General features: G+C 39.8%; 1 protein-coding gene across 1 annotated transcript in view; it reads right to left on the bottom strand.

Moving 5' to 3' along the window:
• Agbl1 (ATP/GTP binding protein like 1) overlaps positions 1-15765 on the bottom strand; it is a 739063-nt gene that overhangs the window by 713061 nt on the left and 10237 nt on the right. The window contains exons 4-5 of the mRNA XM_028781654.1: positions 14352-14483; positions 10261-10354 (exon numbers count right to left, since the gene is read on the bottom strand). Coding sequence (XP_028637487.1) covers positions 10261-10354; positions 14352-14483 — 226 coding nt within the window. The remainder of the gene's footprint in view (positions 1-10260; positions 10355-14351; positions 14484-15765) is intronic.

Raw genomic sequence — 15765 nt, 5'->3', positions numbered from 1 at the left:
CCCCGGCTCCCTTAGCTCCTGTACTCTGTCCTATAAATTCTAGGCACGTGGGACACTCCAAGCTTCATATTAGCTCCTTGTCTCTATCTCCTTAACTACAGGCTTCTTTTGGGCTACACCTGGGTCTGTCACTACCAGCATCCAGAATTAATCTTTCAGGAGTCACTATTCATTGCTATCAGATGTTTATATGTTTAAAAATATTGCTTTATCTATATTTTTATTTCTTTCTTGTGGAAAGAAAATCTAACCCTAGTTTTCCTGTCTTGACCTGGTTCATTTTGTTTATATGTTTACGTGAAGTTTGAAACTTAACATTTTTCTATTCAAAACTTGTACTGAAAGCAATTTTTCAAGACAAACCTCTTTCCCTAGTCTGTTTTTGTGGTTTGCTATGTAACACCGAAATAGATAAACATATCACATTTACCAAGGATTCTCTGTTATTGAATTTTTCTGTTTATATCATTTCTGATTATAAATAACATTGTTATTGATATTTGTAAGCATGAATCTTCCTCCAGCTTTCATAGTGATTATTTAGGACAGATTTCAAGAAGTGAAAAATCTGAGTTGAGTAATGGGAACTTCCTTCTACTCTTGGTAAACATCACCAGTTGTTCTCATGAATGTGTTATCAGTATACATTCCCACTAGCATAAAAGTGTCCATCTTAGTAAATTCTCACCAACAGTAAATTTTGTATTTCAAAATCTTTCCTGCTCTGATTTATACAGAGTGCCTTCATCTAAATTACATTTACAGATTACTAAAGAGTTGAATTCATATGATTTATCCATTTTTCTTCATTCTTCGTGAATTATGTATTTTATAATTTTCTACTAAAATACTAGATTTTTTGGGTCAATTTAGGTGAGCTTTCTGGTTCATACTCATGCAATATACACCAACTATGCATTAAATTGTGTGTGGGGGGTGTGTGTGCACACACACACACACATGAGCACTTTCATATCTACACATAAATGTGTATGCTTTTGTGTTTTCACTTTCTCTTCTGCCTCTGCCTAGAAGAACCTGTTTAGTCTAACCTTACCATTTAGAAAATACATTCCGTACTCCATGCCCAATGTTTCTTTCATTGGAAATTCTTCTCTGCCAGTTTCTGGGTACATTAAGACCCCCTCCATGAATACCCCATCATTATGGCATTTGTCTTGCTCATTTAAATGTTGATTATCTATGGATCATCTACAAGCTCCTTGAGGGCAAGAGCCATTTCTTTTCATCTCAAATCCCACACATATCTGCTAAAAATAATATCTTCAAATACTATTGAGTGAATAAATTAATGGTTGAAAGGATGAACTTCAGGTAAACCTAAGCATCAATGTTCATTAAATTAACTGGCATTTGCTGAATACCTATGATGTGCTATCTGAATGAAATTCAAACTTAATTTATAATAATTCACTTCTTTTAAATAGCCATCCATTGTTCTCTATCTTTCTCATCAGCTCTGTTGAATTTAACTGATGATCACACTGAGATCCAACAACAAAATACCACTGTAATTGAACTAAGCAGAAAGTCTCCAAACTGCCCTCATCCCAAAATCTGTGCCCAAACTCTTCAAAATAATTAACATTCGATAAGTATGCACACTGGCCTCTACTGGGCTTTTTCCTTTCTGCATCACTGGGTGGCTTTTATATGTTAAACATATTTATCTTCAAGATACCATATCACATCACTCTCAGCTCCACAAACACAAAAAAAGAGCTTTCCCAATTTGCTTTATGATCTTATGACTTTGGTGTATAACTGTGGAATCATTCCCTATAGAATGTGGCCATGAAGCCCTCTGAACAAACACTGGTGGACACAAGAGTGTTTCCTGCTAAAAGGATTTCTCTCCATCTGTTTATCTATCTATCTATCTATCTATCTATCTATCTATCTATCTATCTATCTATCTATTTATCTATCTATCCAGTTCCTCAAATGCTGTCCCTCATATTCACAAGTAATTTTGTAAAGAATCTATGATCTGTAGGAAGATAAGAAGACACAAACTTATGTATAAAATTTTATGTACAGGGCTAGGTTCAAAGACTTATTCCTACAGTAAGCAAAAGTATCCAAGAGTCTGCTTTCTATTAAGATGGAAACTGGGGCAGGTAACTATGGAGAGGTTGAATAGTGTAACTTTTAGCAGATACATATGGAAATGGAGGACAGTTACAAGGGACAAATAGAACATGTCAAGTCCCTCTAGTATACATGGACCCAGGATATTCTTTCTTTCTTTCTTTCTTTCTTTCTTTCTTTCTTTCTTTCTTTCTTTCTTTCTTTCTTTTTTTTTTCTTTTTTTTTTGGATTTTTGAGACAGGGTTTCTCTGTGCAGTCCTGGCTGTCCTGGAACTCACTCTGTAGTCCAGGCTGGCCTCGAACTCAGAAATCTGCCTGCCTCTGCCTCTCAAGTGCTGGGATTAAAGGCATGTGCCACCACCGCCAGGCCAGGATATTCTAATATTAGTGTGTCAAACCAATTCTGACTCCTTCATCATGTCATTCTGGAGAATAAATACCACAACAACAGTGGAAATCATCTACTTGCCAATCAGTGTTCAAAAGTCAAAGAATGCTTTTTGAAATTCTACACACCTCAGTCATACATAAGTCCCAGAGCCACCCCTCTCCAAGATATCTAGACTACCTCACTCAGGTGACAAAAGATCAGAGAGCTCCTCAAATGGAGGAAAGGGAAAAGCCTAGAACCTCAAGCTCACAGTGCCTCTAGACTAAGCCTTTCTAGGCCCCAAATGGATGCTCTGCTGATTTCAAGGAAGACTCAACCAGATGCCCTGATTGACAAAAGCATGTAAGAACATCTTCAGGGGATGGAAAACCCCACCACTTTGCAAGCCAAGAGTCTGCTTCCTATCAAGATGGAAACAGGGAGAAGTAACTATGTAGAGGTAAAACAGTATACAAATTTTACAGATACCACTGGAAATGAGAGGATGGTTACAAGGAACATATAGAGCATGTCAAGTCCCTCTAGTATACGTAGGACCCAGGATGTGTGCTCTCTTTTGTATGGATCACTGACTCACTGGATCACTATGGAGGACCTTTCTGTCTCACACAATGCATTGTAGTTGTTGCATAGATTCAGAAGCTTGAGGACAAAAATTCATCTTCTGTTTGTAAATCTTCACTGCCTGCTACCAAGACAAATGTATCAAATATCACATAAAAGTCTTAAAGCACATCTGATTTGTATTATGCAGTAGGCTTCCTTCAGTGACAGAATATGTCTTAAAACCCATTAGGAGTTTGATGAGCTTCTCTGGGTTTCATTGACCTCACCTTAGATGAAAGAGGTGAGCTAGAAGGAAAGTTCCTTGGAAGCTTCCAACTTTCAATCCTGTGACTTGAATATCTATAACTAGCCATAACAGAGAGAGGTCAGTGGCTTCTTAAGAAGATGAAAGGGATTTCAACCACAGACCTCATTGCCAGGGTTTAATTCATGTAGGAAACTATTCATTCCACTATCAACTGCAGGCTTGGAGTCAGGTTGCAGAAGCCATAATCACTTTGTCAGTAAGTTGAGCCCATGGTGCACATCCCCAATATCATCACTTGTGAAGCTGGGTTGGAATTTTTTTGTTCCTGTTCCAAAATATCTGAGTCCAAGTGCTCTGAAGCACAGGGCTTCTGAATCACCATTATGAGCCCATGCCTGAAAAACTCAGATTTTATTTACATTGAGTGGAAGGTTATAATGTTTTTTAATGAGAATAGAAGCAAAGAACACCCAGGAGAAATATGGTATCTATTTCGAGAAACAGAAAATTCTGTTCCCTGTAACTTGAATCCCCACTCTCTCAGTGACAAAGCTGTGTCACCTACGTTGTTCACGATAACAAGGAAACCATTAGCTTTGGCTGAGTCTCCATTCATTTGTCAGCTACTATGCTCAAGTGAAATGGGATGGTAAGCTGGCTAGAAAACACTCAGAAGACTTGACTTTGGAAAGACACTGGTTTGGAAGAAAAAGAAGTATGAGACATTTTTCTAGCTCATAAACTGAAAATGAAATCACCATAAATAGCTGCCAATGAAGCAATGCCCAGTAATCCTGCACTCAGGCAAAGCTCAAATGCCAAAGAGCCCTGGCAGACAAGAGCTCAAAAGGGAGAAGATCACTAACACTATTCTAAGTACAGGGAGCAACTAGGACAGCCAACAGGACACTAAACTGAAGAATTTGCCTATGTGGCTTGTTTGAGACCCAAACACAACGCCGCCTTCTGTTGCCAAGGTATTTAATCCCAGGACCTCTAGAGCACAGAATATAACCCACAACTGTGCCAAGATAGTCCATGGCCCCAAGACCCCTGATCTTGAAAGATAAATCCTAGCATAATAGATCTGCTGAAAGCCTAAGATAGAAGGTGTGAGGAAATTGAAGACCTCTCATGTAAAGATGAAGCCAGCATGGTCCAGCATACAATTATCAACTTCCCATATTCTTGGAGAAGCTTCAGAGATAATCTTAGCCTATGGCTCATCCTGAATCTTCTTTCTCAACTTGCAGTCCAATGATCAGAGAACACAATGGGGTTGAAGAAGCAGCTCCTGCTCAGAAAATTGTAATTGGTTTTGATAATTGGAACTCTATGAGGCATGGCAAGCTAGCAGAGTTTAAAGCCCTGGGAGCTACTGTATACTGGCATATCTGATAATCCAGCTTCAACCATGGGTTAAATATCATGGTCTGAGGACCCAGCAGGATCAGAGAGGATGTAGCTGTGCTTTGGGAGATGTCATGGGAAATCCAGTGGACATGGATATTATCACTACTAAAAACCTGGAACCCTTTAAGTAAAGGAAAAATGAGGAAGCTTGAAGCAGAGAATGTTGAGACATGGAACAACGGAAGCTCTTCTAAGTCGCAAGACAAGTCAAGAACCTGCAAGTGATCATCTTTCCCTCAGGAAATTTTCCTACTTAGTAAGTTTGGACTGATCCAGGAAAACTGTGTGGATAAACGAACTGGTAGCAAAGGGCCAAACTCTCTGACCTAGGGTCATTTCCATCTCCCGATTTTTATAGACCACCCCCACAGATTCTAAACCTCTTCCTGAAACTATTAACAGACTGGCACCAGGTATTTAATTCAAAGGGAAGTAAAGTTTTCATATGAGTGCTGCTCCTATCTTCTGAAAAGCCCTTCAACTTTAGAGCCTTCCCTTCAGCCAACCTGTCAGATCCCTGAAACAACTCTAATAATACGTCCTTTCTCTCTAGTGATCAAAAACTTTCTCCTTTTAAGGCTGATTGTTCTAGCTTCTCTTCTCTTGGCTGACTTCTCTCCGCATCTCAGTCTCCCATTCCACACAGTTCTTGGTAAAAGGGCCACATGAATTTTCAGGTATGTTTAGACACCTACATATCGACTCTACATGTGGACCCAGGGTAAGATCAAGAACAAAAATGGCAGCCAACATGAAGTGACTCACTTGGTAGATGCTGCATTGCACTTACAGATACATTCAGAAAACACCAATATTTTTTAGTTAAAGTCTATCTTTTGGTGCACGATAGGACACTATACATACTAATACTGAGGTGAGATTAGTATAGTCTCTGCTCAAAATAACACAAAGCAAAATTTGTGAAGTGTTTCATACCTAAGTTGGTGGAAATACTAATCGCCCTAATTTACTCATTACATAATGTATACTTGCATCAAATTATCACACAGTACTTTACAAGTAAGAATGATTACGTATAAACCTTTTAAACTACGTTTCTTTTTAATTTAACTGAGAATTGCCATAGTCTGTACATGCAGCTAGACCCTGTTGGGGAGACGGGAACAAGGTAAACATGGCTCAATTTCTACCTTGATAAGCAAAGTTTAGAGAGGAGAGAAGACCCTGGGGCAATAGTATGCAAGCTTAAGTGCAAAGTGTGTTGAAAGGAAGAATGAAAAAGACTACAGAGCAGCGCTGGGGACTGGCGACTCCCTGTTCCCCATGCTCTGAAAAGAAGACTAGGTAGCTGTTTTCCCCTCTGATAGAATGACAACACCGCTCCTGGAGCAAGCCACACTGAGAGACAGCTGGAGAGATAAAGGGATGAAGTGTGGGAGATAAACCGACGAACATTCTTGGCAGCTTGAACACAGGGAAGAAGACCACTGAGAGGACAGGAATGGCTTTCCATGTCTGCCATGACTGTTCAGACCAAAATGGCAGATGTGGGGAGCAAAAGGAAGTGAGAAGGCACAGACAAGACACTCGCACAATGGTGAAGAGTAATAATATGGTAGCCCTCTAGCTAATGAAGGAAGTCTAGAGGGGCTGCTTTCCTAGGCATTGAGGCTGGCATGAGGCCACAGGAGGCTTGGGATATTGCTACACAGGACCTTTCTCCCTACTAAGGCTGGAGCTACTGCCATAAATCTCCCCCTGAGTACCGCTGGAGATCGGAGGACAGCTGCGTGTCTATTTTAGGTACACATGGGAAAAGTAGAGCAGGTTTAATCTTCACAGGAGGAAGGAGTCACAGTGGCACCACACTGGGCACCAGCTTTCAAAAAAGGCATCCTGCAATAATTCCCCCACAGTTTGCAAGGCCTTGGAGGACAATATTCAGTCCTACAGGCATGTTACTATATCCTCCCATGGAAGAACCCTCAAAGCCATAGGTCTGGCATGTAAGTGCAGGCAATTAAGCACAGTTTATTTGGTTTGGTCTTAATTGAGATTTGGGGAGTGGAGCTTACTGGAGCTGTCTGGCTGTAGGCAGGCAGCCTATTACCCAGCTGTATCTCTATTACTGGTGAGTGACATATCCTAGCATGTCAAATCCCACAGACTTTTCTAGCCATTGTTTCTAATGCCTACAACAAGCCTATAAGTTAAGGCTTGATATTCACATTTGAGAAATGCCAGAGTGAGTTAAGAAAGGTAAAGTGGCCCACCAAGGAATTAGAGCTGCTGGGGAGCATCTTTCAATTTCAATACCTTCGTTTCTTTTCTAGTTGGGAAGGGTGGGGGGTTAGAAAACAAAGGAGCTTTGGGAAAGAATTCAAAAGCAGGGAGAATAGCTATTTTAGCCTTTGAGAGGAAATGGCCATTCAGTTGAGGAGAAAGATTCTCTATCATTAAGCAAATTGTTCCATGGATATGAACCGTTTAGGCGATAAAAGAAATTTAAGCAAACTTTAACTACTTGTGATCGTCTTACATATGGGGTTTTTAGATATATAACACTGGAAATAGACTATAAAATACTCCAATGGTGCTTTCCATGCTGGAGCTCAGGGATCAGGCAGCGCTTAAATACTGGTTCTTTCAATTAAATCCCTAGCAAGTTACTTAACTTCTTTCAGTTTCCTTTTTTTTTTCCTTGTAAATTGAGACACAGTACTAGCACCTGCCTCAAAGAAGAAAAGAGGCTCTAAAGAGATAAGGCATGCTAAGAGCCAAGTGTGGTGCTAGGTACCTAGTCAACACCATGGCAATGCCAACTACATTGTAAAGGTTCATGAAGAGGCCTCTCCTCTGTGAACATTTGGTTTTTAGTTTGGCATTTTGCTTAAGAAGGGGCATCATCTGGCAGAAGATTTCTAAGGCAGATCAGACATGAAGAAATGGTGGGTACAGTGAAATCCCTGGCAAATTTTCTGTTCTTGGCAACATTCCATCCCTCTTAATCTCTGATGTTGTTTGACCATTGTTCTGTGGCACCTTGATCATATCTCTGTACCTGAACTTGACTTTTTACAGGAGCAAAGGAAAGCAATGCAGACAGCAACAGGAGGTATCCCTAAGAAAGGAACTTGTATGCTTTAACTACTTATTGCAGTATTTTTTTTTCTTTTCTTTATTGGATATTTTATTTATTTACATTTCAAATGTTGTCCCCTTTCCCAATTTCTCCTCAGGAAACCCCCATGCCATCCCCCCTGCCCCTGCTTCTATGAGAGTGCTCCCTCACCCACTCCTGCCTCCCTGCCCTCAAATTCCCCTACACTGGGACATGGAGCCTTCACAGAACCAAGGGCCTCTTCTCCCATTGAGGTCGGACAAGGCCATCCTGTGCTACATATGCGGCTGGAGCCATGGATCACTTCATGTGTACACTTTGGTTGATGGTTTAGTCCCTGGGAGCTCTCAGGGAGTCTGGTTGGTTGGTATTCTGGTTGGTTGGGGTTGCAAACCCCTTTAGCTCCTTCAGTCTTTTTCTCTTACTCCTCCATTGGGGATCCCATGCTCAGTCCAATGGTTGGCTGCCAAGAAATACTTGCGGACAGAACCCTGATATAGCTGTCTCCTGAGAGGCCCTGCAAGAGCCTGACAAATACTTATTACTGTCTCACATGTGGTATTTGTATTGCTTTGTTCTCCCAATCTTGGCCTTCATAACAGAGACAACAGAAGCCATCAGGATGGAAAAACATTAGGACTCAATTCCTTGATACACAAGGTTAACTGATAAGGACTTCTTATCAAAAAGCATGGTACCCACGGCAAAGAAGAGATCACTTAGAAAGACTCATATGTGCAAGGACAAAGTGAAAATTACAGAGTGTATGAGAAAAACTAGACAAATGCCTGTTATAGGAACAGCATATTGGAGATACTATTATTAATAGGATGGATAAAGCTCAGGTTTTAGTGGCCAAGACATGCTGAGACTGCAGATCTCAGTAGCAACGGCAGTGCACAGTGACAAAATTGGTGACATACCCAAGTCCTGAACATCCTAATGGGCATAGATGATTAAGGACAAACTGTTTTCCATCAGCATTTCTCACTGTCACCCATAGCGTCTTTAAATCTAGAGTACATCCCCAAAAGAGGAACACAGTAGACAGAAAGACACCATGAGCTAAAGGATCACTAATCTGATTTTGATCCCTGGTAAGAATTTTTGTCATCTGATGCAGTGGACATTTAAGGACAAAGTAAAGTGAAACTACAGAAAAATGAAGGGGTTATTTTTACTCTTGTTTTTGACTCTGAGGTGTTTCACCTATTGCATGAGGATTTTGCTGGTAGAGTTGGGTTGACTGCTACATTGTAATGAGTTTCCACTTTAGAGGGGAAATTTCCAAAATAAAATGCAAACTGTTCTAGCCCCTTTTAAAAGGTGATCTTTAAAATATGGAGTTCCCTGGCCAGATTGGTCTTAGGATGGAACACACTACAAAGCCATCTTAGGCCCAGTGTGTATAAGTTTTACTAAAGGTTCTGCGAAATCTTAGCATAAAGAAACCTATCTCACTTAGTTTAGGCCAGAACTTCTCAATTTATTTGATGAGGCCATTTTTTTCTTTTTTTTCTTCTTCTTTTCTTTTTTTTTTTTTGCTGCTATATAATGTATTTCACTTCAGGAAACACTAGTGTAGAGGGCTGTAGGTGAGAATGGATGGGGGTGGAATAACTGTGGTGACCCAGGAGAAAAATAATCAGGTGAAACACGAGCTCGAGATTGATGCTAGGATGCAGAAAATATCATGGCTGGGCATGGAAATGCTACTTGCCAAATGACCCCATATATCTTAGAAATTGGCTGAATTTCTTCTAATATTCTCTCAAGGTCCTCGCTGAGTCACTCCCATAAATGATGGATCTTAATGCTTCCGAATATCTCTAAAGCCTTTATGTGAAACCATCTCCCTTTTTAACTTAGTGATTCACTCCACTCTGGGATGCAGAGGCCAAGAGAATGGGCCAGGTTTCATTCTCCAGTCATAAAACCATGTAACAAGACCAGCACACAACCATGATGAACTATTAGAAGGCTCAGGACTCATCTAAGACGTTTAGCTGGCTGATTTTTTTGAGACCCTATCATTCCCAGGCTGTCTTTTGAGGGTTATGCTCATTTATCACTGCAGATAAAAAAGGGATTTATCTGAAAGCACTAGACCAAAATCAACAACAACAAAAAAGAACATGAGGTTTGAATGATATCGATTTAAACTTCACCTCTGCCGTTCCCCAGCATTGTAACCTCAGATAAAGCTCTCTGCATTTTAGCTTGAGAGTTATAGGCTCATTTGAGATTATCATGAGAATGAGAGGAAATGAGAAATCTGGGGTCGGGTATGCTTCTGTATACAGATTTATATGGGATAGAGCCACTGTACATCTATAAGAAAAAAAGCGCCAATGGATTGGGATGGAAGGATCAAGAAGATCTAAAGGCAAGCACCTCCATTTTCTGTCCATCACCCAGAGCCCCGGGTGCTATGAACATGCTCTGTACCTGATTGTCCGGGTGTGCTTTCGGGTGTAAGGAGAAATGACCTTGAAGAGCAGTTCCATCGCTCCGTTAATTCCCAGCATGGCTCCCGTGGTTACTGAAGACAAAATGCACAGAAGTAAGTAGCTATCATCACAAGATGTGCTAACACAACTTGCATTTAACCATTGACAATTTTAAGGGGGTCAACACACAACAATAAAAAATGAAACAACAAAGATAGTGAATGGGGTATCTGTTTCTCCCTCAGTTTCAAACTCTCCTCAATTTCATACTTGACTCTCCTAAGACTGACACGACAAGTTGGCTGAACCACTATCAGAATACCAATAGAAGAATGAGTCTTGTGCTCCATGGTAACTAGCCTGGGAACGTTTTCCTTTACACCCAATTTGGGGAGAGGGTATTAAAACACGATCATAGATCTGAATGATGGAAAGTCAAGGGAACACTCAATAAATAAAACCCTCCAGATATCATTACCATCTCCAAGGATACCCCAGCCACTTTCCAATATGACTCATACCCTTTTCAGCTCAGTTGAATTTGGGAAGAGCACGGATGACCCTGAAAAGAACAAGAATCCATGGGATATAGAACCATAGGAGAGGACAAGGAAGTAGAAGGAAGAAAAACAATTCTCTGATAAAGTGACTCCTCTCTTTCCTCCATGGTGCTTGTACTTCTGGGAGGGAAGACATAAGACTGCCTGGTGTTTTGGGCCAGGCTTATACTGGGAAAATAAGTGGGACAGGGCATCTTAAAGATGCAAAGAGAAGAGCAATGTGTCTTAGACTGACCTGGTTCAGGCCTTTGGAGAGGAAAGCAAACCTGGAGGTGTTAATTCCACAGTTCTGTCTAACAGGTGGGGACTGAGAACAAAGTCTTGCCTGTTACAAGGAGTGCATATTCTGGGAGTAGCTTCTATGCATACACCCCCGCCAAGGAGAGTATAGACCATCACCACCCGTATTAACTGGATGGATTTGACATCCCTGTTGTGTTCATCAGTCTTCCCACTGTTATACTTATTAATATAGTCTTTACTTTTAATGTAGAAAATAACACTAGAATGAAAAAAATTTAGCAGGTAATTCAGTAAGAAATACGACATTAAGTGGAAGTAGTAAAAGTTCAGTCACAATACCTCTGATTCTAACATGGAAGACTGGAGTTGATATCAGGAGTGGATATAAAAAGAAACCTCACTGGGCTCACCTTTACCATATGGTTGCCCAACATGGCAATGTGGGTACTGCCAACAACTTCATTGGCTATCATAAACCTATTATGGGTACATCCAGTTAATCAGATGGAAATAGCTGTTTAGAAAGCTTGCTGAAACAGTAAATAGTGGGTCACAATTCACTAAAGAAACAGAACCCACAGGCTTCTTGAACTCTGTTAGCCTTTCATAAGTAAATACAATACAGAGAGACACCATGACTTTATGAAACAGCTAGTTGGTATAATAAAGGTAGGCTAGCATATGAGCCAACTGGTTACATTCTCACACTCACAGACAAATTGCTGGCTTTCTCAGAGCTAAGCTGATGCTATATTGCTATATTATTATTTATTCTATTATTATATTATATTAATTATATTATCATTACATATACATATTAAAGAAAGCAAAGCCTTTAGGAAACCAAAAGATAAATTAAGTCCTGTACAGCAAGCTGCAAATTGGCTGTTATGCTTTTATACTACTCATTGATGACAGTTGTCTTTCATAAAATGGTACAATTCCTCTTTTATTGTTTGGAGATGGGTTTGTACAGATTCATTCAGATATTCCCAAATGCTCTTTGATATTCTTTGTTCTCTCTCTGTGTCTCTCACTCTGTCTCTCTTGTCTCTCTCTGTCTCTGTCTCTGTCTCTCTCTCTGTGTGTGTGTGTGTGTGTGTGTGTGTGTCTGTGTGTAAGAGAGGGAGGATATTGTAAACAAAAAGGCAATAATCCATCTTATTATTCATCTTATTATTATTATTATGGAGGAAAACGGTCTCTTTATGTAGACTCCATGTTTATTTAGAGTCTGAAACAGTGAAAATTGAAATACTGAATAATGTAATCCCAGCAACTGGGAGGTGGAAAGAGGAGGACATGTAATTCAAGGTGATTTTTGGCTACATGGTGAGTTTGAGGCCAGTCTGTGCTTCATGAGACCCTGTATTTAAAGTAAGAATAAAAACAGTAAAAATGGGATATTTCATCAGTTCTTAGGATACATGGAGGGGTTATCTGGTTACTACACTTACATGTGTATTCTTCATGTGATTTCAAAATATTAGACAAAAGATTGGGGTAGGCTAAGGCAGCTGCAGTGTCATGCCCTTACCTAGGAACATGGTCTTATTTGTCCCATCCCAAATCTATGAGATTTGCTAAGGGTTGAATGCATTTCCCCAAATTCATTTTAAAGCCATAATCCCTATGACCTACAGGTGTTATTAAGTTAAAGGGATGCCACTGGAGAAGGGATATAATCTAATCTGTTTTGTGTCTGTCACACAGAAAATTTAAACATAGAAAGAGACCAAGGAAGCACAAGCCCATGAGAAAGACCACATGGGGACATGGAGAAATGACAAGGTCTTCTTTTGGCCAGCCAAGGAAACAGGCTATAGAAGAAAACAAATGTTGCCAAAATCTTGGTCTCAGACCTCCAACCTTTAGCACTGTGAGAAAATTAATTACTGTTGTTTTAGTGAGACAAAAACCTAGCAGATTAATAGTAATAATTATTGCTGCTATAATTTCACAAAGGGAAAAAAACCATGAGGTTAAACAGGCCAAGAGCCCTGGTTCCACGCCTCATGAGAAATAGCATCAGAGTCAAACTGAGGGCTCCCTGGCTCTAAGCCCACAGTCTTTCCCCTACAGAGTATATTACATCTAAATAATTGTCACTTTTATTCCCCAGAAAGGGAGCTTAGAAAGGAGAAATGAAAGTCTGTGCTCATTACATGTGAGATAGGAGGTATAGAATCTAATCTATTAATGAAAAGTGCCTCCACACGGAGTAGAATTAACATGATTTTTGGAATTCTAAAGCCAGCCTTCAGGACTTTTTATCTGTGTAAACTTAAGAAATTACTTCACTCTTCGAAGCAGCTGGCTTTTTCTTTTCTGAGCTATAAAAATATAGATCTAAACACACGGTTGTGATAATTAAAAACAGCTGAAGTAAGTAGAGCCTTAATAACTAGCCTCTGACAGGTTCAGATGTGATCACCCAGAGAGAGGGTCTGTTAGGAAAAAGCATGAGGTTAGAAAAAAATCAGTAAGGATTTTGTTACATCAGTGAGTAGCTTCATGGAATTAATAAGGACTATTCTTTATTTTAATATCTCTCTCTCTCTCTCTCTCTCTCTCTCTCTTCCCCCTCCTCTTCCCTCCTCCCTCTCCTCTATCTCTCCTTCCCTCCCTCCCCCCTCTCTCTTGTGTGTGTGTGTGTGTGTGTGTGTGTGCATGCGCACAAATGTGTGGGTGAGTTCACATGCTTGTCTGAGAAGGTCAGGTTTCATCCAGAAGAATAGTGTCTACTGCCTTTGACACAGGTTCGCTCATTGACTTAGACTCACCAATTAGGCTATACCAGCTGGCCAGCAAACTCCATGCATCCTCCTGCCTCTGCCTCCCCAACACTGGGATTACAAGTCTACATCACAACTATTTTGATACTAGTGGGTTCTCAAGTCTTTGTGTTTGCAAGTCAAACATTTTACTGGCTGAGCTCTCTCCAGCCATCACAATGTTGTTTTTAACAGATGTAACACATAATGTTATGACTATGTCAAAGCCTGAGGAAATCCTGCCTTTCTCCTGCCACAGGACTTCTGTACCTGGTATTATTAATAGAGAAATTTGGAATGCTGTATATGCAACTCAGAGGAAAATCCAAAGACAATATTTAGGTGTTTCTCAAGAGCTATACTTGACCAAGTCAATAAATAAATGTCTGACCTCCGCAACCTTTGGGTTGTCACGTTCTGTTATGTGTCTGAATGGGACCACATGCATCCTCACCCAAACCTTCCCTCTCCCAGACCACCACATGATTTCCAGGTGTTCCAGCCCAACTTACCACTGGATGCAAATACACGCAATGCCCAGAGACAGTGCAGGAGGTTCTGGCTGTGAGAAAGGTTTTTCCTGGCCAGAATCAAGGTCACATCAAGCGCTTCTAATTCTAGTGCCTTCTGTCCAAACTTCTTATCTAGGAACACAAATTCATCTCTCTTAATTATGTCTTACATTCATTCTGAAGGTTTCAGGAAAAAAGGAAAAATGACAGAGGAGGGTGGATAATTATGGCCAAAGACAATTTTTAGCCTAATTAAAAATATTCTAAATACTCCCCCATTGGAGCCAAATGCATCCGAAGAGTGGAGTCTGGATTACTTATTTACATGAAAGCTATGGGTTCTAAGACTGCAAGCCTTTGAATCTACAGATACTCTGAGTCATCCTCATATGTATCAATGTCTTTAAGATAAATCTGGGTTGAATAAAACAATTAGCAGTATACTCAAATGCAGTGCATGATCTTTGATTGGATCCTTTTGTTATTTGGGTTTTTTGTTTTTTTGTTTTGGGGGTTTTGTTTGTTTGTTTGGTTGGTTGGTTGGTTTTGGTTGGTTGGTTGGTTGGTTGGTTGGTTGGTTTGGTTTGGTTTGCTTTGCTTTGTTTTTGTTTTTGAAATGTTTATTTCAACGGATCCATGGCTGTCCTGGAACTCACAGTGGAAACTAGACTGTCCTAGAACTCACCAAGATCCACCTACCTCCACCACTGCCTCCCGAATAGTGCTGAAATTAAAAGCATACTCACCATGAATCTTGTTCTTTTGACTCAGTATTGTTTTGAATATGCAAAAGATAGTGTGGAACTTTGGGAGATAGTTGGATCAAAGTTATAGGTAGATGATGGTAATATTTCCGTTTAACAAAGAATTTTCATAATAAAAAGTGAAAAGCTTTTAAAAGAAAAAAATTAAAGTTGAAAAGTATGATGCTCTACTAACCTGACATCTAGTGTTGTGGGTAAGCCATTCATCATCTTCATCTCAATAGTCACAAAATAAGCATTGAAAACAAGAGGAAAATACCTCTTGTTTATGCTCGTTGCTCCCACTATCAGGTGACTATGTCTAGTCACATTTGTTTGTTTCCTTCCCTAAGTGTGATGCCCAAATCATCATGATTATTATAAGATTCATAGAAATATATTTTTATACTTGTCTCATTATTTCATTCAGCATAATATTCTCTGGGTACAACCCATTAGGCTAGGTAATACTCCATTGCATATATATATATATATATATATATATATATATATATATATATATCACATTTTATTGATGCATAAACGCTCATACTATTTCCATATCATGGCTCTCAGGACTAGTAGTACTTCAATAAACATGTGAAGGCAGAGATCTTTCTGAGATAGTCATTTCCTTTCCTTGGGTATACGTTCAAACCAGAGATTATAGA

The sequence above is a fragment of the Grammomys surdaster genome, unplaced genomic scaffold, assembly GCF_004785775.1.
Source record: "Grammomys surdaster isolate TR1022 unplaced genomic scaffold, NIH_TR_1.0 493, whole genome shotgun sequence".
Classification (NCBI taxonomy): Eukaryota; Metazoa; Chordata; class Mammalia; order Rodentia; family Muridae; genus Grammomys; species Grammomys surdaster.
Note: the sequence above shows the minus strand (reverse complement) of the source record. Positions and strands in the feature narration are given on the sequence as shown.